This window comes from Seriola dumerili, unplaced genomic scaffold (genome assembly GCF_002260705.1).
Source record: "Seriola dumerili isolate Sdu_G_001 unplaced genomic scaffold, Sdu_1.0 BDQW01000432.1, whole genome shotgun sequence".
Lineage (NCBI taxonomy): Eukaryota > Metazoa > Chordata > Actinopteri > Carangiformes > Carangidae > Seriola > Seriola dumerili.
Genome location: NW_019174687.1, coordinates 2,760,231 through 2,786,549, shown reverse-complemented (window position 1 = coordinate 2,786,549; position 26,319 = coordinate 2,760,231). Strand labels below are relative to the sequence as shown.

Genomic DNA, 26,319 nt, shown 5'->3' with positions numbered 1-26,319 from the left:
TTTTTTTTTTAAGACAAACTGTCATTTCATCACACATATTTGGTCAGAAATTTTCTTCATACATTTTATTTTCTTGTGTCAGTTTGATGAACAAACATCAACCTCCAGGACTGAAAAATGAAGCCAACACTGAAGAACCACAAACTGCAGTTCCTCTAATGACCACTAGAGTCTGGCTCCAACGGTGAGTCAGTCCCCATAGACTCCCATGTTAAAATGTCCAACTTTACAGCAGAAATAAATGTGCTGATAATTGACATGTTGATGATTTATCATTTCAACATGCTTCCAGACTTTATTCTTTTTTAACTACAACTGTCTTCATCTACCCATAATCCTTTGTGTTTTAGTGTTTGCTTGGACATTTGTTTGACATAAAGTCCCTCAGCCTCACAGTGATCATGAATTACAGGTAAGATGTTGAGTTTGGATTCTAATGTGGCAATTCATTTAATTAATTTCCCTTTTTAATGTTTGTTTTTCATTTAATTATGACAGTAAATTAATCAATGGAAAGGAAATACATTTACCAGTGTGTATGGTATCTGACTTTATTAGATTTATTCTTATGGAGACATTACACATCTTCCACACGAATCCCCTACAGCTGAAATCCACAATTTCTCCATGTTTTTAACCTTTTTAACCATTGTCTGAGCAGGTTTTCTCTACAGTCCTTGGGAACCTTGAGTGATAGAAACATGAAGTAAATGTTAAATGTTGGGGGGTGGTTTCACTGTCATCATACTCCAACCAGAGGAGGAAACGCTACGGATAAACGGATGTGAATACTGCAGCTTTTGAACGCAACCTTCCTCAGCTCTTCTGTCTCACAGTATTATAGTCAGACGTGCCGCTGTGACCTTCGCTGTTTGTGATGTTCACAATGCAGCAGTTTAATCCGATCCTTCTATTGTCCGTCTCTGAGTCCAAGTGAAAACTCAGAGTGAAGTAAGTGACGGAGCCCCACCCCCCATCGATGTTTCAGTCGATGATATGAATGCACTGAGCGAGCTGCAGATAATAAAACCCTCTGGATTCTGTTTCATCTCCTCTTTGATCTCCAGACTCAATGTTTGCATCGTGCGGCTGGATGGGGAACGCTCTGCTAATCTGTGTGTTTACTTGTGGGAAATTACAGCGTCTCAGTTTAAAGGATGGTGAACTCACAATATTGTCAGTGGCAGCAGAAACCCCCCCCCCCCCCCCCCAGCACATTACTGTGTATTAAGGAGATTTTCATCAAATTTCATCCTTCACTTATTGCTCCTCAGCAGGTTCAGATGCAGGTTAACAGGCTGCTGAGAGGCCACAGGAAGTTTCACCATCAGCTGCATTAAAGTCGGAGGAGTAGATTTACAATGCAGTTACATAATCGGAGTGAAAATGAACACAAAGTCTCAGTGGTCGTTTACGGGCTGAGAGATTTTTGTTAGCCATGTTAGCAGTGCAGCTCCTGGCTCGCGGTCCAGATTGAAAAGATTTACTTTGTTATCCTCAGGAGGATTTGTAATAACTTTGGTGATCGTCTGACCTCTCATCCAGCCTGAATGACTATATCAAAATAATCTCCTTTCCTAACCACTTCTCCTCGACTTCAATGGAAAATGTCATGAATGGTCAAAGAAAGATGTGAAGGAGAACGCATCAGGACTTAGCAAAAGAGAATCCAATTGTACTGGGTCGCCATTGATTGGGTTCTGCTGTTGTAGAACACTGTTCTTGGGATCCGTTCATTTTCCTCATTTGTCCCCATAAACTTGTCCAAGTTGCTATTAAAATAGAGGTTTAATGACTGTTTAAATGACAAACATTCCTCAAACCTGAACGACCACACTGGACGTTTTTTTTAAACCCTCTGATACGACCCATAGAAGTGTCTCCTGAAATAACGCCCCTACTGGACTTGCGTTCTCATTGTTTACAATAATACACACGCGGACTGTACCTTTACTGAGAGCTGCATACCTACCTTCATCGCCATGGTTACTATAATAACGGTCATGGCTTGGTTAGGTTTAGGAAAAGATGGTGATTTGGAAGTACTTCCTCAACATTAAACGTTGATGGATAACAGAAAAAACATAAACTGCTACTTTCACATGGGAATTAAACACCGCTCTCCTGTGTCGTATTGCTGTGTTTTGTTGACCTGTAATAATTACTAGGACCACTTGATGTCCTCCCAACAAAACCTTAATATGGGTCATAATAACCTGCTGCACAGAAGTGATTCCTGAAGTATAAGAGCAAGATAAGGAGAAAACTTTCAATACTAAAGTGAACAACCTTAAAGAGAAAACTTAAGGGTGTTTTGTGCAACTGTCTTTATTTCAAGGAAACTTTAATTAGCTCGTACTGACGTTCACTGCAGCTCAGACAAATCTAAGACTTGTTCTTTCTTTCTGTTCATAGTAGAGCTGCATCTCTCTTTATCGACACCTCTGAGGATGCAGTCGTCTTGTTTCAATAACCTTTGTTTACAGTTGATGTCATTGTGACAGAAATGATGGACAAAACCACAAAAATAAGACTCAAGTTGTAAAAAAAAAACAGGTAGCTTCCTTACCTAAGACATTTATTTTGAAGGGACTGCTGTCATCTTTCTTCCCCAGTTTTTCTTTGTCAGCTGTGGGGGACACAGAGGGACAGAGTCAGTTACACACAGACAGACAGTCACCTTTACACTTCCTGTGAGTGAGTGAGAACAACTCGACTTTTCCAACAACACCGTGGAAAATCAACAGATTTCATCCAGGCGGCAGTTGTTTTTGCTGAGTCTGAAGCGCCGTCACCTGAACGTTTGACTTCCTGTCTGCTGTCTTTTCTAATCTGTGTGTTGACTCTGTGTGCGTGTGTGTGTGTGTTGTGTTTTGTGTGTTGTTCGCTCCTCAAAGCAGACTAAAGGATGTGTAGGATGTCAGAGGATGATTACTCGCTGTCTGGGTCTCGCTTTGTTTGTTAGAGTCAAGGTGGGGAAGGGTCAATCAGAGTCTCACTGTCCGTGTGTATGTGTGTGTGTGTGTGAGAAGGTGGTGGGTGACGACAAACAAACAAACAAAGAAGCAGTGGGTTTGTTTGGTGCATTGTTGTTGTGGTTGTTTTTCTGTCGACAGGCTTCATGTCTTCATGCTGTCTGCTGGAGGAGGAGCTGCTGGGAATGTTAACCAGCACACACACACACACACACACACACACACACACACACACACACACACACACACACACACACACACACACACACACACACACACACCTGAAACACACAAAGAAACAAACACACACTCATCCATTTTTAATGCTCCCATCATGCCTTTTAGAAATATTGACAAACTTGCTCTCTCCTTCTCTCTCTCTCTCTCTCTCTATTCCTCCCCCTCCATCCCTCCTTCCTCTCTCCTCCATCTCCATTTCTCCCTCTCCCACCTCATCCCTGTCATCATCCATCCCATCCCTCTCCTCTCCCCCTCTCTTCACCTCCTCCCCCCTCTTTCATTCCCTTGTCCTCCCTCTCTCTCATTCTCCGCTCTCTCTCCTCCTCCCTCCCTCCCTCCCTCTCTCTCTCTCTGACTCAAAAAACATGAAACATGAAATATTTTGTGATGCCAAAGCTGCAGAAAACAGAATGAAAACACAGATTACATAACAATCTGCTGAAGTAAGAAAAATGGAAACAGTCAACAACAGACAAAACCTGTCACTATGTGGCTAAAAGTATATGGACACATCTGTATAGTTGTTGTATAGATCATCCTATAAGAGGCTGAAATCTACAAATATTTGACATATTTTCATTATTTTTGCTTGAAAATTATTCAAATCAAAATCTTTGTCGATTAGTCGATCAACTAAGCAGTTAATTGACCCACAATTTCTTTTTTTTTTTTTACTTTTTATTTATGAATATTTTCCACATTATGAAAATAAATAGAGAAATAAAGATTCTGTCTCATTGGCTAAATAAACACATTTTTCCATCATTTTTCTCCCAGTTCTTTTTGGAGTCGTATGGAGTAAGTCATCAGTAGGACAGTAGGAAATTCTTCTGAAGCCATCATTTTTTAACTGCGTTTTTACTTGCTGCCAGCATGATCTTCAAGTGATAGATATCATCTTTTCTTAGTCCAGTTGACCCACAATTTCAACCCATTATTTATTTTATTTGACCATTAATTGTATTCATATTTTGAAATGTTTTATTATCTTTTCCTTGTCTTTTACCCATTTATGTAGTTTTATTTATTAACTGTATTTATTTGATTTGAAAAAATCTAATAAAATAAAAAAGAAAATAAAGGTGTGAAAAATGACCACAAGAAAAACCTTACAAGTTTCCTTGTAAAACGATTGAATTTATTTGGTCCTTGAAATCAAACCTTGTGAATGTGGTGATTGGCCTGACGCCTCGAAAAGAAAGCAGATCAGGAGAGAGGGCAGGTGCTCCTCACCTCAGGGTGCTAGACGCCCCTCATGCCCCCCCCCCCCACCTACCACCTCCCTGAGCCAATCAAACGCTTGGTCACCGGCCACCGGCCACCTTACAGCCATAACCACTGACAAGAAATCCATATATCCTGCTGGGTTTACCGTCTCCTGCCAACACCCAGAGAGAAAGAGACAGAGGGAGGGAGCTGAGCGTCTCCCATCAGACAACACATTGTGATTCAAGGTGAGTCTATCAACATAAATCAGATCTCAGAAGATGCTCTGAGGATGTACTGAGACTGGAGGAGCTCTGGGTGTTGGCACAGACCCTGGAAAACATCAGACAGCAAACTGTGACTGCAAATGAGGTTTGTATCCAACACCCCAACACAGCCAGTGATGGATCAGAGGAGTTAACGTGACTTTTTATCTTCTCCCTTCAAAGCTGCTGTGGATATGAAGAATGAAACATATAAATCTGTCTGTGACATTGCTCATGCAGATACTTGGAAAGAAAAGCAATGATAATGATCAACACATATTTGGTAAACAGATCTGTTTACAGAAACTGTTCTGTTCAGGATTCAGAGGTTTGGTCCGACCCCAAGTCAAACACTGCAACAACAACCAGGTTTCTTCAGTGCAGCTGTTAGGCACTTTTATGTAGAGTGCAACTTTTAAAGCACTTCATCTGCATGTTATTAAACTAGAATGGCACTCAGTAGAACACATACCAGAGGTATAGGCAAGGCCAAACAATCCTAGACAGGTCTGTCAGATCCAGTCACAGATCTCAACACCATAAATATGTCAGATTTTTTACATCAACATAAATTGAAAATGAAAGTGCTCTATCCTGCAATGTTACGGAAAGTGATAAAAATTCCTGGATCTGCTGCTTTAACTGGGCCAGCACCAAAATGTAATGGGTTTGTCACTGGCCCAGGACTATCCCTCCACAAAGTGTGGCGCAAATCAGTTCAGTACTTCATGTGTAATCCTGCTGACACCAATCGACCGAAAGATCGACCGAAAGACCGACTGACAGACCGACCGACCGACCAACCAACCGACCGGCCGACCGACCGACCAACAAATGGTCAACAAACATCTGTGAAAACAAAACCTCTTTGGTGGAAGTAATAACATTTTGGGTAATACAGTAATAATACTGATTTTTTCACCATCAAAGTGAGCTAGCTCTGGTTTCTGACAGAGCTGTGGAGTCACTGTAAAACATGTCTGCAGTCACTCGTCTCCACACACTTCCTCTGCGTCAGGTTCAAACAGGAAGCAGATTAATGTCTTTTGGAATCAAAGCTCAGCTTCCATGGAAACAAACTGCACGCTTGGTTTGTGGGTTAATTGAAAACATTGGTGATTAGACACATTAATTTGTCTGACACGGTTTCAATAATGAGGCTGATTTATGGCAGAGATGAAACGGTCACAGTTGTGCAGTCAGCAGTGTTCACCGAAGGTGAAACAACATCAATCCTGCATTTTACTACATCAGCAAGTTAATGTGGAATAATGACCTCCGTCTACAGCACAGCACAGCACCAGAGGGGGGTGGGAGGGTGGGGTGAGGGGGATCTGGGATTCAGGGAAAACGGTTCAAGGGTTTTACACAAGACCAACAGCAGAGGGAAAACATCCTCAGGTGTCACAGGCATAAAGACTCTGAGAGAAGTGTTTAAAATGTTCAATCTATAATTTTTCCGCATTTAGATCAACTGAAGAAGGAAAGGAAGGACTGAAATGAATATGAAGGAAGGAAGGAATTAAGGAAGGAAGGAAGGAGGTTCTATATTAATACTGTGAAAGTATCAAAGCCTCAGTCCACAGAGAAATGCACACAGCCTGTATTCAGAAACTGAGCCTTAAAACCAGCTGTCAGGACTTCTGGAACTTTGTGATGTCACAACAAAGCAGGCACTGCTCTTAGCTATGTGGCAAGCCCCGCCCACCCGGACCCACTATCCAACCTTGCAGGATTTGGCTTCTCTGAGTGTTTACCTGAAATCTGCTATATTTCTATTGGATCACTCAGAAAACAGTCAGCCAATCAGAAGAGAGGCTCAGAGCCTCCTCTCTTCTGATTGGCTCACTGACCTGCTGTTACTGGAGCTCCAGAGAGAAGCCTGAGAGAGGAGATGTAAAACTACATTGAGATGGTTTTTGGTTCTTAAAACCACAAATATATCTTCTTATGGATCAACATTTACAACGTAAATGTGGTCTGATGAAATGTTATTGAGGCATAGTGTGGCTGAATATCTGAATATCAGCTGCATGTTTTTAGCTTTTTAGTTCATGCACATCTGCATCATATGAAGCCCTGTAGCTCCTGTTAGCACCGAGCAGACAGAAATCACCTGCACTACTCTGAAGGGGGAAGGGTGGGGGGGGTGGGGATATTACTGCAACCTTCAAAAACCTGCTCAGAGCAAATCCAAAGCATGTTTCATGTGTGTTAAAAAGCGAAGTATTTCCCTCTGAGATGTGGTGGAGGAGAAGTCAAACCTGCACTGACTTCATTTTGTAAAGTGAATCAGAGAAACCGTCTCACTTTCATCTGAGGATCAGTGAGTGTTTGAGTCTGAACTGAAGAACCACTGAGAGTCTCTGAGGCTCTATAAAATGCTTTTCATTTACAGGGCAGTTTATTGGTGAGGACTGGGCCTCTTTCATAATTCACCCAGGTTATGGCAGCCCATTTCTGAAGCTCAACAAGGCGGGATGAAGGGATTTTCCAATTTGGATTCAATAAAACGACGATAGTGGCATCAGCAGGTAGATTTATGTGTGGTCTCACACACACTCCAATCGAGGTCTGAGATCGACACTGTGAGGGGCTGAAGCTAAATCCACAGAAATCTGTGTTTACAGAATATCATCAAAGTCACAGAAAAAATACAAAAATAAAGACAGGCTGTCTCAATCAATGAAAGACAAAAACTGACAAAATGAACAGGAACTGTTGGAAAAAAATATAAAAACTACAACCCTTTTAGATTTATGGTAAGGACACTGGGGTGCTCTGGATTATATGGAGAGCCTCCCATGTCCACTTTCCCATCATCAAACTATCACCTGGACAGAAAACAGGGATGAAATGAGTTCCTCTCACCAATAAACTAGCTTTTAAGATATCATCGGAATTCATGGCTAGTTCATGGGACTCATCCCGAATCAACACTCCTGCAACAAATGGGAGACAAAAACAACACTCCCCACAGACTGACACTGAGTTCATGTTGCATCCCTGAGATTCACCTGGGACTGATAGGTGGGTGCCACCTCTTATCAAGTTACATGAAAAGGAACATTTAGCCCTATTAAGGTGCTAAACCATCAGGATTCACACTCTTGACTCATTTCTCTCTGACAAGAGAAAACACTCCTATCACCTTTAACACCCTTTCATACCCAAAGGGGGGTCTCATGAGGAACCACAGGCCCCTGCCATAAACCACCCTACATTCCAAGCTGGACTGATAACCATTATTCTACATTTGTAAAGTATGATTAAAATGTCATTGAACTGAATGTCCCATCACCAGGGAACTCATGCATTATTACTCTGGAAAGATTCCCATAAAGTATGGTCCAAAATTCATTTCTGTAGCCCAAAAGGGGGCTGAGATAAGTTTTATCAGTTCTAAGGTAAATATCCACCACGTTACAATACTGCCATCTAAGGGCCACTCTGGACCCTTTTATCTTCTAGGGAATTAACTGATAGACAATCCAATACATCACTTTAATATCACTATTTGATGTTGTAGCTTTAGTCATATATTTGTATGATTACGAATTGTTATCTTTCCGTTAGTCAATGTATTGTGTATTGTATCTATGTGTACTATTACCCATGATGATAATATTAGTTTAGTTGTATATTCCAAACCGCAGCTAGGTAGTTTGTATATGCCGTATATGCCAAAATGAATGGGCATGGTGGGAGTAGAATATGCAACACTTGCGCGTAAAACCAAAATAAACATAACAACTTAAGATTTTATTTCTCTCTTTCTTTATTGAAATGAAGAAAGAGAACGAAAACCTAAGGGGTGGCGACAACTGTTAAGGCCCCCCCCGGCTACACACACCCCGAGGATAAAACAGCTGGATCCTCCAGCGCACTTACTCTTACACTTCTTTTACTCTTACGTCTCGTCTCTTACGTTCTTGTCACTCACTTGCGCACTAGCTCACGTTTGTTTCTAGTCTAAACTTTACTTTGTTACTTTGGTATGAACCTCGTCAAGTTTTCCACGTGTTCTTTATCCTCAATTTTCTTATACTCTTGTGCGCGATTTTTGTTTTTATTACTTCAGCAAGCCAAGCCTTCCAAATGGAATCACACACAGGTGTGTAAAAGGAATTTTTGTCGTTTTCCTTTTCAACAAATTCAACTTTTGTCTAGAAGATTTTGAAGGTTTTGTGTCGTTTGGCCAACAGTAATTCCTTCCAACTTATCTGGCAAAGTAAAGTAAATACTAGCGCTTATTCCGCCGTCAACCTCCGGCCCTCCGGCTACACGCCTTACCAGGACCGCCTGACCAGAACTCGAGAGTGCCTACGGAAGAAAGTCTGCTGGCAGACTGCGCCGACGCTGACCCACCGAGACATTGGCAGAGCCCGTCACCCCTGGCAACGGTCATCATCTCTGAGAGAACCCACTTGGAGCGTGGCGTCCCCGTCACCTGGCAACCTAACACCTAGGCTCCAGCCAAGATCTCAACAGCGCGCCGCAACTCAAAGTAGGCAACTCCATCCTTTGCTCTGAACTGGGTTGTGTCGGAATAATACTAGTCCGGACCTGATAATTTCCTACCGTTAAGAATAAATGCTATACACATAGCCAAATTCATTCTCTTTCACCATTACCATTACATCAGCTGGTAGAAATAGATATTGTTAGTCATAGATTCATGTTCATTATCATTGTTCATTGTACTCCTCCTGTGTTTAGTTAGTCAATAAATATTATCAACGTGACCCAGCCGTTGTGTTTCTTTGAAGTGAAGATCGGAGATTCCTGTAATCGAGAAATCACAACTTTGGATGTGAGATTGATCAAAAATAATCCTTACTTTTAATCAAAATGTCCTCCCTGAGGACTGGTGCCCCTTTCTTTAATGAGAGCAAATTTCAAATTGTGGTATTCACGCTACACCCTCCTCCACTCAGACTAGTTTCAGGTTAGATCCCTGTTTATATAGAGACATAGATAAATATCATAATAGATAAATAAATAGATACTTTATTTATCCCCGAGGGGAAATTCATGTGTCCAGTAGCTCATTAGTAACAATAATAATAATAGTTGTCAATAAAAATTAAATAAAACAATTAAATGAGTCCACTTCCTGTGGCTGAGGTGTTGTATTGCCTGATGACAGTAGGAACAAAGGATCTCCTGAACCTCTCTGTTCTGCATCCCAGTGAGACGAGTGTTGCTGCAGCTGTAGCTGCTTCTCTGTCCTGCCAGAATGTTGTGGAGAGGATAGTTGGTAATGTCCAAGATGGCCTCCATCTTACATTGCATGCGTCTCTCCACAACAGTCCTGAGTGAGTCCAGACTCCTGCCAAGCACAGACCCAGCCTTTTTTACCAGCTTGTCCAGTCTCTTTGTGTTCATGTCGGTCATTCTGCTTCTCCAGCAGTCTTCAGCATAAAAGAGTACACTGGCACCCACTGATGATAAAACATGTGCAGCATTTCACTGCAGACAGCAAAGGACCTGAGCTTCCTGAGGAAAAAGAGCCAGCTCTGCCCCTTCAGATAGATGGCAACCATGTTCAGGGACTAGTCCAGTTTACTGTCCAGGGTCACACCTAGGTATTTATAAGTGTGCACAACCTCAATGTCTTTCCCTTGAATGTTGAATGGCTGAAGGGTGGGCCTAGACCTCTGAAAGTCCATAACCATCTCCTTGGTCTTGGAGGTGTTCAGAAGGAGGCAGTTCTTGTCGCTCCATTCACAGTGTCAGGTTGTGGAGGAGATGCTGTAGGAGAAGCTGCAGCTGAAGCAGTGGGAGGGAGAACAGGTGAGGCTGTGTCAAAGCTGTTGTAAAACAGGCTGAACTCATTGGCCTTGTCCACGTCACCTGATGTTGCCTGGCTGTTCTTCTCTTTATAGCCAGTGATGGTCCTCATCCCCTTCCACACCTCTCTGGTGTTGTTGTGCTACAGCTTCCTCTCTACGTTCTTTTCGTAGTCCTCCTTCTCCTGCTTTAATCTCCATTCTTCAGCTCATGTTGCACACACCTGAGCTTCCCCCTTACTCCAACCCTGAAGGCCTCATATTATATTACAGTGTCTATACAGAAGTGAATGTTGTCCGTGGTACATTCAACAACTCTATCAAGGTCAGGGTCCTTGCTGTTGTCATTTTCCTGTGACTCCAACAGGACATTCCAATGTGTGCACTCAAAACAGTCTTTTAGAGACTCACTGGCCTCCGGGGTCCAGTTCCTGAATGAGCGGGTGGTTGCAGCCTGCCTCAGTACACAGGGCTTGTAGGAAGGCTAAAGAGAAACCAGATTATGATCTGATCTGCCATGTGGTGTTAGAGCTGCCAACTGAACTGCCAACAGTTCAATATCCCAACAGCAGATCTTCTCCTTCACTGTGATGTGACAGGGGCTGCACCATCTATTGTTCACAAGCAGAACCAGTCCTCCATCTTTATTCTTCCTTCTTGCTCTGGCCTCTCTGTCCGCTTGTACTGCAGTAAAGCCGGGAAAATCCACACAACGGTCGGGAGTGTTGTCATTTAACCAGGTCACCGTGAAACACATGAGACTGCACTTACGATATGCTCACTGGTTCTTCACTAGTGCCCACTTGTTAGCCAGGGAGTTGACATTTCCCATGAGGGAGATCGATGGTAGAAAAGGCTTATATCTCCATCTCCTAGCCTTTAGCTTAGCCCCGGCTCTGCATCCACAGTATGGCTTCTTCAGCTCAGCCGGTATGGGATGTTTAACTGAATATCTGGTAAACTTTAAAGCCAGGAGTTTTTCCTTTTTCTTTTTTTTTGGGCTTTTTTTGGGGCTTTTTTTTGTGCCTTTAATGGACAAGACAGTAGAGAGACAGGAAATGGGGAGGCAGAGAGAGGGGGAATGACACGGAGGAAAGGGCCGTCCAAAGAGGGAGTCGAACTGGGGGCCAGCTGCAGCGAGGACTGTAGCCTCTATATATGGGGCGCCTGCGTAACCCACTGCGCTACGCGACGCCCCGAGTTTTTCATTTTTCGTACATTATTTTCTCCATCATCAGACGAAACAATGATGTAGAATAAGAAGTGTCCTTCGGCAAAAAATACACTGATATATTGAAAAAAAAACTATGCTATGAGCTACGAGGACTTGCTGCTACTTCATTCAAAGCACATCATTCAAATTGCTGTGTGAAGTCTTGACGTCACACTGACCTTTGGCCTTTGACCACCAAAACCTAATCACCTTATCTTTGAGTCCAAGTGAATGTTTGTGCCAAATTGAAACTAGTTCTGTCAAGGCGTTACTGAGATATCGTGTCCACAAGAATGGGACAAGACGGACCTAGGTAGGTATGGACAACACAAAAACAACATGGTTCCAGCTCTGACTGTCGCCAGCACGGAGGAATTAAAAAACTGAGGAGAAAGATGACCAAAATGATGCTCTTATGTGACACTGAATGACTGTTCAGCATGTAACACACACCCCCGTTCTCATGACCACATTCCTCTCAGCAGGACGGACCTTACTAAAAAAACTCCTTTTTTTTCATGAGAATCTGTGAATACAGTCCGCTGGTGTTAGAGCCTCACACCGCGCTTCCGGTGGCGGTGAAATCCTCCACCTCTGCCCGCTTGCTCGCGTGTCAGTGAACAGTGTAATCACAGAGAGCTGCACAAACACACCGCCATGATGGAAGTAGGTCAGACACAAACACTCTAAAGGAGAAGTCTGGTGATGTTTTGTATTTTCTGTTATTGTCAGTAAATCCCACAGCGCAGAGTCAAACCGGCACTGAACTGATTCCACTGTTGTTCAAAGCCTGATGTCCCATTCCTCCAGGCCACAGAGCTCCAGTGTTGTCCAAGAACACATCAGTGAGCCACACTGCTCCTTCATCTCCATGAACACACACTTGTGTTTGTTTTTGACTCAGCCCCACACACACATGGTCTGATCCCCTGTGGCTCCATCTCACAACTCTTAAAGGATCTGCTGCTCAAGTCTAAGTGCCAGATCCCACAGGGACCTCAGAGGTCTCACAGGGTCTTTGTAGAGTTTAAAGATTTCCAGTAAGTAACAGAAATAATCATCAGTTGCAGCCATGTTCAAATTCTTGTTTTTTTTTTATGGGAAAAATTAGGAAAAAAGTGAAAAACAGCCAAGTAAAATAAAGTATATGGAGAGGGGTGTCTACATACTTCTGACCATGTAGTGCATGTGGGTGCTGGGCTTATTCAGGTTTATTTAAAGGTCCATATAGTACAAAGGTAGATGTCCATGTGTTGTTTGATGATAAAGCAAGTCTAGGTTCTACAGTATATTAATACTGTGGAAGTATCAAAGCCTCAGTCCACAGAGAAATGCACACAGCCTGTATTCAGAAACTGAGCCTTCAAACCAGCCATCAGGACTCCTGGAACTTTATGATTTCACAACAAAGCAGTCATCCCTCTCAGCCATGCTCACAGCGATGGTTGAAGGGATGGCTATGGCATGATGTGATGACATAGATTCTATACGAAACTTCCTACTGTTGCAGCTCAACTGTCCACTATGGGAGACAGACCAGTTTGTTGTACCCTGTGATACGTTACAGTTACCAGGTAATTATACATTTTTGTCATATTTGACACCGTCATTTCATTTATATTCAATTATATTATTAGTAATTGTATGAATTATGAGCACGTGTTAAAGATACCTGCTAATTTGACAGATTTTTTTCAGTTTATTCATAGACATGTCAGCACAAACTCTTGTTAACCTCTATCCTCTATATACTGACGAAACCATGATGCTGTCCGTGGTGCTGAAGTAACAGATTTATACAAACTCCTTGTTTCATATTAAATTGCCTCTAAAACAAATATCAAGAGCTCTCAGGTCATTTTAAGAGACATATTGCAGCAATGTATTGCAGTGACTTCATTTTACTGAAGTCGCCGTTGTTAAGTTAAATGTTGTTAAATGTGATCTAAATGTGGCAACGTGTTGGAATGTATATGGGCGCCATAGCCTTCACTTCAACTATCGTTGGCTCCTTTCGGAGTAAAACCTCTAAGAGACTGCTGAGCAGCTTCAGAAATACTCAAACCAGCCGTCTAACACCAACAACTATGCCATATTTTTATACCTCCACGCCGGCGACAGCCAGAGCCAGAGGTATATTGTTTTCGGGTTGTCTGTCTGTCTGTCCATCCCATTCTCGTGGACACAATATCTCAGAAATGTCTTGACTGAACTTTTTGATTATTTACCCAGACTCAAGGATGAACTGATTCAATTTTGGGGGTCAAAGGTCAAAGGTCATGGGTGTGGTGACCTCACAAAACACAATTTTGGCCTTGTGGACACATATCTCAGTAACACCTTGAGGGAATTTCTTCAAATGTGGTCAAAATGTTCAGACCAAGGACAAACTGATTAGAATTTGGTGGCTAAAGTTCAAAGTTCAAAGGTCAAGGTCTTGGTTCTCTCACAAAAGGTAGTTTTGGCCTTGTGAATGCAGTATCTCTGTAACGACTTTGGCACAAACATTTACTTGGACTCAAGCACGAACTGATTAGAATTTGGTGGTCTAAGATTATAGGTCCTGGTGACTCACGACTCAAGACTCAAGACTTCAAACAGCAATTATGACAAAATTTCACAGGTCCATGTTGTATATGACTCTGGATAAACAGGGATGTAACCTGAAACTAGTCTGAGTGGAGGATGGAAACAGCCGCTAGGAGGTGATTCTAGATATTTACATTAACCGAAGCTGCTGACCTGTATCTGCAGGACTGTGTACACTGCTGCCCAATGATTGGATGATTGCATGAATAAGCTGGTGTTCAAAAATGTGATATAAAAGCAAGTAAAATAATATAACCCTAAGACATTATTGTGGGACAGTGCATCTGAATGAAACTTAATTCCTATGCCAAGTTAGTTTTCATAGAGGAGCAATAGAAAACATCCTAACAGGAAACATCACACACTGGGACATCGTGGGACAGGACAGTGATTAAAACCACCCAGAACATCATCAGTACCCATCTACTGAGCATCAGTGATAGCAGTGAGATGAGGTGATGAACAAAGCCCAGAGGATACCGAAAAACAGTATCTGCTGCCATGCCACCAGACTCTGGATCCGTTTGTTTCCTCAGGAAAAGAGAATTCATCCTTCACACTCCATCACAAAATATCACAAACAGTTTTACTTTTATGATCATCTATTCATTCAGTTAAATAACTTTTGTTTTTTGTGAGTAGCATGAAGGAACTACATCTGTTCCTTATACAATCCTGCAATGCATAATGAAAATTGAATTGAATCCTGACTTCATCATTCCTGCTGGTTTTCCTTCATATTTTCATCCTTTCATCAGTTTGACGACAACCAGTCCTCCAACCTGATCAACCTTCAACCCTCTGATACGACCCATAGCAGTGTCTCCTGAAATCGCACCCCTACAGCGACAGGCATACCAGACCTTGGTCGTCAAGGTTACAATAATAAACACTGTCGACTGTACCCAGAGCAGTGTACCTACTTTTGTTACTATAATAACAATCATGGCTTGGTTAGGTTTAGGAAAAGATTGTGATTTGAGTTACAATAAGTTCTTTCTCAACATTAGACAATCCCTGTTGTCATGGTTACAATATAAACTGCTACTTTCACATGGGAATGGAACAGCGCTCTCCTGTGTCATATTCATCCATCCACCACGACCTCCTCCTGATGTAGACTTTGTCTCTCTTTATACTACGTCACCGCACTTTTTCCCTTTGCTCCTGTCATCATTACTACCACCACTAGATGTCACCTAGCAACAAAACCTAACTATGGGTCATAATAACCTGTTGTGGGCTTGTTTTTTACAGGAGGACAGTCTCACATATTCTGGTAAATCAACATGTGGAGAAATCCAGAGCTGGACACACCTGCAGCTGATGGTCAGTGAGCTGAGAGGAGACAACAGCATCATCCTGTGATTTAGAATGATGAGATTAGTTTGCCCACAGCAGCTTTAACCTGCACCCAGCTCCCATCACAGTAAACCAGCCCCTCCCTCCTCCAGGTGATGTGATGTGTTTCCTTAAGCTCTGTCTTACCGGGGCACCTGCCCAGGTGTTTGACGTCGATCTGCTCCTGCTTCATGCATGACGCCTCTCTGACCAGACAGGGGTTGTTGTAGGAGTTTCCATCAGTGGCACACACTGGGTTTTCATTGTGACCGCTGCAATCGATGTTACATATGCACCTGAGGGGAGGAGCCAGAGAATAAATGTTCTGTCCTCAGTCTGGAGCCTGAACATGTTTTGTCACATCAGCACTAAATCATGAGCTGAGGCACTCCTAAATGAAGACACAGCTCATTAATTTTCCACAGTCTGGCTGTCTGCAGATAAAAAGAACTACTTTTTAATACCTCAGAGGACGTGCGGATACAGTCCAGAGCAGGTTTCACATTTTCAAATTAATTCACAGATTTCATTCTTACAGACTGAAAATAATCTTTCCAAACATGAAATTTAAAAAGAACCCGAACCCTTTTCCCCTTCACTGCTATTATAGCTTTGTTTCCAGATGCTGCAGACAGCTGTTTTCTAACCAGCTGATGAAAACGTAGCTGATGAAGAGTTTCAGTCCTATTTAGTCGTCTTTTATTATGAAATACAGTAATCTAGTAAAGGTTCTTTAGGTTTATAGGTTCTAGTAAAGAACCTCAAAACTAAGGGTTAGGGTTAAAGGCTGCGTACTGTATTGAATCAATACATGTCATGTCCTCAAAGTACTGTGAATAATGTAATGTCAAGTAAAACAAAACAGTTGTTATATTCTACAAGTGGATTACAGAAGTTTATCAATGAGCAGTAACTGACGAGCTCTGTGTGCTGTGGAAAAATGCAGAAGACAGCAGTGCAGTGCTCTGGTGGTTTACGTGGTAGAGTGCATGTCATTAAAGCTCAATCCAAACTTCTGTTCAATGCACAATTGTGAAATTGAAAGCTTTGTATAACGAGTGTGTCCCAGCAGGTTCATCACTTTTTTCTTTTCAAGTTCTTTTTTACCTTAATTCTGAGAGAGAGAGACAAAGAGAGAGAGAGCGAGAGAGAGAGAGAGAGAGAGAAGATGATATGGTGCAAAGGGCCACAGGTTGGACTCAAATCCAGGCCACTGCGCTTTTATAATTTACTATAATTTACAGCACATTTGTTTATTTGCATGTGTTGTGATTGTTTTGCAGCTCATGTGTTGTCAAATTGATGAAGATGTTTTCTGATTTTGTCTACCTAGTGACAATGGATGTAATGAAGGAGAAGGGGACTGTCACTGAGACTGCATATGTACATCTCCCAGATTTCTGTGCTACACTGCTACTGATGGCCAAGTTGATCTCAAATTATCACGCTGAAAATGTTTCAGTGTGAGTGAAGCACACTGTGGTATGTGTGTGTTTTTTTTCCTGCAGCTGCTTCACAGTAAAGACACTGAAGGAATGACAGTGTCATCTTTGGAGGGGCCTTCATTACTGGATTTATATCACTCTTTCACACTGAAGACTGTTGGAAGTCAAATACTCACCACACGTCCTCTGAGTCTTCATCACACTCTGCTCCATATTTACATGTGCTGCACTTGGTGAACTTCTTCCCGACGTCGGAGCCTGAACCCTCATCGTCTGTGGAAAAGAAACCAACACATAGAGAAACTGCATCAACAAAGTGTGTCAGGTGTTTACAGGAAGGAAACTGTTCAGTGTGGGGCTGGTGATCTGTCTGTGTGTTCATTTTCCCTCACATGTTGAAGAGGACCAGAGGAAGTGCAGTGTTGACTGTTGAGTTTCTTAGATGAGCAGTGGTCGAGACCCTTACTCTCAATTTACTTTACACTGCACTTGCTGTTACCATGGTAACCATGTGTTCTTTTGAGTTATGATGCAAGAAGAGTGGATTGCTTTGATGATGTCACAAACAACTCTTTGATACTTCCTACCCTTGTAGCCCAACCAACAGGAAGCGTCAAGATAGGATGTACGTCATCACATCACACTGTTGCCGTCCCCTCAACTGTTGCTGCTTAAAGTTCCTATTATCATCACTAGTGCAGTGCCCGTGAGATCAGAGTTCTCTATGACATCATCAAAGACGCATGACACAGATGAAAGGCATAAATAATGATGTCATGTAACCTGTCTCATGCACCTGGCTCATCCAAGTAATGATGGGCGAAGTGGAGCATGTAAAGGACGGCATCATCCACCCCAATATGTTCTTTGTAGGTGAACTATAGGGGGTCTAGTGCATGTTCAACCTGTGGCCTCAGAAGGTAGAGGAGCAGCCGCTCCAGGGTCTTCATGATGTGTGATGTGAGGGCCACCGGTTTGTAGTCATTTATCTCAGCCGGTTGTCCTTCTTTAGGTACCGGAACAAGACATGATGTTTTCAACAGGACCGGGACCCTCCCTATTTGTAGACTTAAGTTGAAGATCCTCTGGAGAGGCTCAGCCAGCTGGGCTGCACAGTCAGACCAGGGACCCAGGCATGTGTTGGGCCTGAAGTTTCATTTTGCTATCTGGGATCAGAGTTCTTTGTGACATCATCAACAGAATTTGACCTAGTTCCTGTGACATCAGAGCTCTTTGTGATATCATTAAAGGAATCCCACTTTGTTGCATCTCAATTCAAAAGAACATGTGGTTAACATGGCAACAGCAAGTGCAGTTTAAAGTAAATAGAGGGTTAAGGGTCTCACAAAGCACTCATCTAAAATACACAGTCAACACTGCACTTTCTCTGGTCCTAACATCACACGTGAAGTTAGAAGTCGATCAGCTAAGCGGCTCCTGAGGAAATCAAAATATAGACAGAGAGAGATCTCTCCGTTATAGTGATACTTCAGCATTAGAGCACTAGTTTCAGTACAAGTCAGGGCTGATGCATCTTCGGTTTTCTATGTGAAGTTTGAACAAAAAAAAAAGAAAACACAGTTGCTGCTCTGATGCTTGAAATAACTCAGTGAGCTGTTGTTTGAGGCCTGCACTACATGTTCAGTGATATGGCCTAACATCTGTGTCGGACAACTCTACTGCATCTTTGGACGGTGGAGATCCTCCTGACTCTCCGTCGCCTACGAACAGGGCGAGAAGCCTGTCTGCGTCACTGCTTAAAGTCCATATATCATCACCAGTGCAGTACCCGTGACATCAGAGTTCTTTATGACATCATCAAAGGACACAGATGAAAGGCAAAAATAATTATGTTACATTGACTGTGATGTCATCAGTGCCAGCAAATAAATAGTGTTCACGTTAACATCCAAGTTCTTAATAGGTCTGTGAAGCTCCTTTCTGAGAACTTTGATGTTACATGTATTGGGTCACATTCCTTTGACAACTAGATAGCTAGATACTTTAATTATTATTATCAACAATTACCTAATGGACACATGAATTTCCCGTAAGGGATAAATACAGTTAATACTAAGTTTTAAGGTAAACACAAGAAGTTTGTGCTATAGAAAATGGACCAGACTCAGTGAAGAAAGTGGCAGCCAATTTGAATGAGGGAGGTAGAGTCAGGGAGAGATGCCTTGTTGGGCTAAACTCTCCCCCGCCGGATTAGGCTGTGCTCTACCTCCCCCTACTCCCCCACTCTCCAAGACAATACAACTCACCATACAACTCACCTAAAACAAACAAACTCACCTAAACAGTCAAAGACACACTACAAACCAATTCAAAACAATACAAACAAACAATACAGGCCAACTCACCTGGACTAACCGCATGGTCTCAAAGAGGCTCACACAGGCCACACCCCCCACTTAAAAACACTTCCTCTTCCTGGATTTCTTCCTTGCTTCTCCTAAGAGTCTGTCTATCCTAAGTGCTCCTCCTGCCGGGCCTCCAGCTACCATTATTTCTTCTCATCCAAATCCACTGACTGGATCTTACTGCTTCATCTGACATGTCCTTTACTATTTTCCTCACACTCTGTCCACTTCCTCCTAACTCCCTCACCAAAGAGACAACAGACCTTGCTACAAATCCTCTACATCCTACTTCCACTGGACAAATCCTAACTTTCCATCCTCGCTGCTCTGCTTCTGCCCCTAACTCTACATACCTAAGCTTTTTCCTTTCATATGCTTCTTCAACTGAAGCCTCCCATGGAACAGTCAGCTCTATGAAATATACTCTCATTCTACTCCTAGACCACAAGACTATGTCAGGCCTTAGCTTTGTACTGGCTATTTCCTGGGGAACAACAAGCTTTCCTCCTAAATCTACCTGCATTTCCCAATCACAAGCATCCTCTAAGCTGCCTTGCCTCCTTGCTGTCTTACCAACTTTCTCTCCCTCTTGAACAAACTTGATTGCAACTCTCTTTATTTTAGACCCTCCTAAATCTGCCTGCCTCCGTAAATCTTCAATTCCTGCAGCTAAGCTTTTTAAAACCTGGTTATGTCGCCAGGTATACCGACCTTGCGACAGACTAACCTTACAGCCTGACAAAATGTGCTTTAAAGTTGCAGTACCTGAACACAATGAACATAATGGGTCTCCATTTACCCAGAGTTTTAGGTTCTGGGGAAATGGCAATACATCATATGTTGCCCCTATCAAAAATCTAATACTACTTTCCTCCATACTCCACAACTCTTTCCACCTAAGCTTTTTCTTGTCTACACCTTCCCAATTTAACCACTGTCCCTGCTTAGCCTGGGCCACTGCCATGGCACCCCTTAATATTTCCTCCTGTCTACAAACCTGCTCCACAACTAGCTTTCTCTTCTCTTTGGGAACTGCTCTACTCCACACGGGTTTGCCTGGGCCAAGCCCCAAGCCTCCTCGGCCTATTTGCACATTACCCACAATCTCTGTATGCTTGAGCGTTGCTTCCGCCTCCTGCACTGCCATTCTTGGATTCCACTTTCTCCTCTTGATTGGGTTTGGAACCACTAGTAAACAATAATAATTAAATTAGTCTGCTTCCTTTGGCTGAGTTGTTGTATAGCCTGATGGCAGTGGGAACAAAGGATCTCCTGAATCTCTCTGTTCTGCAGTGTAGTGAGATGAGACGGCTCTGCCACTGCTGGGAGATGGCATCCATGTTCAGGGACCAGTCCAGTTTACTGGCCAGGTGCGCATTTAGGTATTTATAAGTGTGCACCACCTTAATGTCCCTCCCTCGAATGTTGACTGGCTGAAGGGTGGGCCTAGTCCTCCAAAAGTCCATGACCATCTCCTTGGTTTTGGAGGTGTTCAGAAGGAGGCAGTTCTTGTCGCTCAATTCACTTAACGCCATCGTCAGATCACTGTACTCCACTTCCTGTCTTTTCCCGATACACGGCACAATATCATCCAAGTATTTCTAGATATGGCAGGACTCAGAGCTGTATTTAAAGTTCGACGTATACTGGGTGAACAGGAATGGAGCCAGAACAGTCCCCTGTGGAGCCCCAGTGCTGCTCATCACTGTCCCTGAGACACAGTTACCCGCCTGACATACTGTGGTCGTTTTGTCAGGTAATCAACAATCCAGGACGTGAAGCAGGGATCCACCGCAATCCCTTCCAGCTTGTCTTTAAGAATGGGGGCTTGGATGGTGGTAAATGCACTTGAAAAATCAAAGAGCATAATCCTCATGTAACCACCTGGCTAATCCAAGTAAGAATGGGCCCGATGGAGCGTGTAAAGGACTGCATAATCCACTAAAATATGTTCCTTGTAGTTGACCTGTATAGGGTCTAGTGCATGTTCAACCTGTGGCCTCAGAAGGTGGAGAAGCAGCTCCTCCAGGGTCTTCATGATGTGTGATGTGATCCCTGAACACGGATGCCATTTACTGGAAGGGGCAGAGCTGGCTCTTTTTCCTCAGGAAGCTCAGGTCCTTTGACATCTGCAGTGAAATGCTGCAGATGTTTTATCAATCAGTGGTGGCCAGTGTACTCTTTTATGCTGCAGTCTACTGGGGCAGCAGCATATCCGACATTAACACAAGGAGACTGGATAAGCTAGTCAAAAATGCTGGGTCTGTGCTTGTCAGGAGTCTGGACTCACTCAGGACTGTTGTGGAGAGATGCATGCAATGTAAGATGGAGGCCATCTTGGACAATACCAACTATCCTCCCCACAACATTCTCGCACGAAAGAGAAGAAGCTACAGGTGCAGCAAACATCTCATCTCACTGCACTGCAGAACAGAGAGGTTTAGGAGATCCTTTGTTCCCGCTGCCATTAGGGAATACAACCAATACCTCAGCCAAAGGAAGTAGACTAATCTAATTATTATTGTTCATTTGTTATTAACTGTTTTTATCATTATTTTTATCATCAACAATGAGCTAATGGACACATGAATTTCCCCTAGGGGATAAATAAAGTATGTATCTATGCATCTATCTATCTATCAATACACACACACACACACACACACACACACACACACACACACACACACACACACACCAACCTCACAACCAACTTATGTCACAGAGCTTCACAAACCTAATAACAGTATCTTGATGGGAATGCTCTTTATACGTCAGAATTTCATAATTATGTTAACATGATGATACATGAACACAGATGAAAGGCATAAATAATGATGCCACATAGACTGTGATGTCATTAGTGATGTCACAGAGTGAGTTTGTAAATAGAACCCATTTCTCCCATCAGACTAGTTCTTTGTAACAATGCCACGCAGACGCAGACAGGCTTCTCGCCCCGTTCGTAGGCGACGGAGAGTCAGGAGGCCCTCCGCCGTCCGAAGACGCAGGAGAGTTGTCCGACGCAGACGCTAGGCCATCTCACTAAACATGTAGTTCAGGCATCAAACAACAACTCACTGAGTTATTTCAAGGATCAGAGCAGCAACTGCATTTTCATTCTTTTTTCTTGTTTAAGCTTTGACAGAAACCACGTCAACCCTGACCAGTACTGAAACTAGTGCTCTAATACTGGAGCATCTCGGTCTCTCTCTCTCTCTCTGTCTTTATTTCTATTTCAAGAGCTGCAGATCTGATTCACCTCAAACTTTGAATGTGTGATGTTAGGACCAGAGGAAGTGCAGTGTTGACTGTGTATTTTGGATGAGTGCTTTTTGAGACCCTAATCATCCATTTACTTTAAACTTAACTTGCTCTTACCATGTTGACCACATGTTCTTTTGAATTGAGATGCAACAAGAGTGGATTCCTTTGATGATGTTACCAAAGAACTCTGATGTCATAGGCACTGGTTCAGATTCCTTTGATGATGTTACCAAAGAACTCTGATGTCATAGGCACAGGTTTAGATTCCTTTGATGATGTTACCAAAGAACTCTGATGTCATAGGCACTGGTTCAGATTCCTTTGATGATGTTACCAAAGAACTCTGATGTCATAGGCACAGGTTTAGATTCCTTTGATGATGTTACCAAAGAACTCTGATGTCATAGGCACTGGTTCAGATTCCTTTGATGATGTCACAGAGAACTCTGATGAATAAATTGTCCATGTACATGGTGACACCATACTGCGATGGTCATTCACATGGGACAAAATGGGAGAGATTCAAATGTTCTGTAGTATACACTTGCCAGGTACTTGCAGGATTCATTTTGCTGTCTGGTGCTTAAAAATAAAACAGTGCCTGAAAATCAAGCAAATGGTGATGTTAGACATCAGCCATTGTGTTGTTCAGGAGGGTTGAACAACATTTTCAACATGTAGTGCTGTATTGTCAAGGTGCCTTTTTTACCTTCACTCAGGCAACGTAATCATGCAGCATGGTCCTGTGACATGAAGGTTTTCCATTTGTAAACATGTCAATCTTTCCCATTTCTGCATCATCCCATGTGAAGACCATGACAGAATGATCTCACGATGAGACTGAGAGATGCATGCAATGTAAGATGGAGGCCATCTTGGACAATACCAACTATCCTCCCCACAACATTCTGGCAGGACAGAGAAGCAACTACAGCTGCAGCAAACGTCTCATCTCACTGCGCTGCAGAACAGAGAGGTTTAGGAGATCCTTTGTTCCCACTCGGAGAGTCAGGAGGCCCTCCGCCGTCCGAAGACGCAGGAGAGTTGTCCGACGCAGACGCTAGGCCATCTCACTAAACATGTAGTTCAGGCATCAAACAACAACTCACTGAGTTATTTCAAGGATCAGAGCAGCAACTGCATTTTCATTCTTTTTTCTTGTTTAAGCTTTGACAGAAACCACGTCAACCCTGACCAGTACTGAAACTAGTGCTCTAATACTGGAGCATCTCGGTCTCTCTCTCTCTCTCTGTCTTTATTTCTATTTCAAGAGCTGCAGATCTGATTCACCTCAAACTTTGAATGTGTGATGTTAGGACCAGAGGAAGTGCAGTGTTGACTGTGTATTTTGGATGAGTGCTTTTTGAGACCCTAATCATCCATTTACTTTAAACTTAACTTGCTCTTACCATGTTAACCACATGTTCTTTTGAATTGAGATGCAACAAGAGTGGATTCCTTTGATGAAGTTAACAAAGAACTCTGATGTCATAGGCACAGGAGTAGATTCCTTTGATGATGTTACCAAAGAACTCTGATGTCATAGGCACTGGTTTAGATTCCTTTGATGATGTTACCAAAGAACTCTGATGTCATAGGCACTGGTTCAGATTCCTTTGATGATGTTACCAAAGAACTCTGATGTCATAGGCACAGGTTTAGATTCCTTTGATGATGTTACCAAAGAACTCTGATGTCATAGGCACTGGTTTAGATTCCTTTGATGATGTTACCAAAGAACTCTGATGTCATAGGCACTGGTTTAGATTCCTTTGATGATGTTACCAAAGAACTCTGATGTCATAGGCACTGGTTTAGATTCCTTTGATGATGTTACCAAAGAACTCTGATGTCATAGGCACTGGTTCAGATTCCTTTGATGATGTCACAGAGAACTCTGATGAATAAATTGTCCATGTACATGGTGACACCATACTGCGATGGTCATTCACATGGGACAAAATGGGAGAGATTCAAATGTTCTGTAGTATACACTTGCCAGGTACTTGCAGGATTCATTTTGCTGTCTGGTGCTTAAAAATAAAACAGTGCCTGAAAATCAAGCAAATGGTGATGTTAGACATCAGCCATTGTGTTGTTCAGGAGGGTTGAACAACATTTTCAACATGTAGTGCTGTATTGTCAAGGTGCCTTTTTTACCTTCACTCAGGCAACGTAATCATGCAGCATGGTCCTGTGACATGAAGGTTTTCCATTTGTAAACATGTGAATCTTTCCCATTCCTGCATCATCCCATGTGAAGACCATGACAGAATGATCTCACGATGAGACTGAGAGATGCATGCAATGTAAAATGGAGGCCATCTTGGACAATACCAACTATCCTCCCCACAACATTCTGGCAGGACAGAGAAGCAACTACAGCTGCAGCAAACGTCTCATCTCACTGCACTGCAGAAAAGAGAGGTTCAGGAGATCCTTAATTCTCATTGCCATCAGGCACCTCACCAAAAGTGGATCACGGACTGGACAGCATCAAAGGAATCCGCTTTTGTTGCGTCTCAATTCAAAAGAATAAATTGTTACCGTGGCAATAGCAAGTGCATTTTAGAGTAAATGGAGGTTTAATGTCTAGACAACCTGCTCATCCAAGAAACCTCACAGTCAACACTTCACTTCCTCTGGGCCTATCATCACAGATGTGAAGTTTGAAGTTGATCAGATGAGCGGCTCTTGAGAAAATCTGAATACAGACGGAGAGAGACGGATACACAGACAAACATAAAGACTCCTCCATTACAGTGTCTTTTCAGTATTAGAGTACTAGCTTCAGAACCAGTCAGGGCTGATGAAGCTTAAACAAAAAAAAGAAAGAAAAAGAATGAAAATGCAGTTGCTGCTCTGATCCTTGAAATAACTCAGAGAGTTGTTGTTTGATGCCTGAACTACATGTTTAGTGAGATGGCCTAGCGTCTGCGTCGGACAACTCTCCTGCGTCTTCGGACGGCGGAGGGCCTCCTGACTCTCCGTCGCCTACGAACGGGGCGAGAAGCCTGTCTGCGTCTGCGTGGCATTGTTACAAAGAACTAGTCTGATGGGAGAAATGGGTTCTATTTACAAACTCACACTGTGACATCACTGATGATATCACAGTCTATGTGACGTCATCATTTATGCCTTTCATCTGTGTTCATGTTCATCGTCACATTAACATAATTATGAAATTCTGACTTATAAAGAACATTCACTTCAACATCCAAGTTGTTATTAGGTCTGTGAAGCTCCTTTCTGAACTCTGATGTTACAGGCACTGGGCCAGATTCCTTTGACGATGTCACAAATAACAATGATGTCACAGGTATTGGGTCAGAATCCCCTGAATTTTCTGAAGGTCCAGAGGCAAACTGTTCAGCTGTAATCCCTCCGCTCTCCTCTTACATCTGAAAAAAGCATCTTGATTTAACCTGAGTTCCTCTGTTCTTCTTTACCAGCGTGGAACTTTGTATATTCACACTTTCCATCTTTGAACAACACAATCAATTATCTTTGCACGTCTTTCCAGAACAGCGACTTGACTTTGTTTCCAAAACAACCTCCAGCTCACATCAGTTCTGTTCCGGTGAGCGCTGCCGTGCCGTTAACACTGATGACACCATTT

The 26,319-nt window shown here is 42.7% G+C and overlaps 1 protein-coding gene across 1 annotated transcript in view; it reads right to left on the bottom strand.

Moving 5' to 3' along the window:
* The window catches only part of tmeff1 (transmembrane protein with EGF like and two follistatin like domains 1), a 97,723-nt gene that overhangs the window by 7,439 nt on the left and 63,965 nt on the right, over positions 1-26,319 (bottom strand). The window contains exons 5-7 of the mRNA XM_022761875.1: positions 17,244-17,340; positions 15,770-15,918; positions 2,570-2,629 (exon numbers count right to left, since the gene is read on the bottom strand). Of these exons, the coding sequence (XP_022617596.1) occupies positions 2,570-2,629; positions 15,770-15,918; positions 17,244-17,340 (306 nt within the window). The remainder of the gene's footprint in view (positions 1-2,569; positions 2,630-15,769; positions 15,919-17,243; positions 17,341-26,319) is intronic.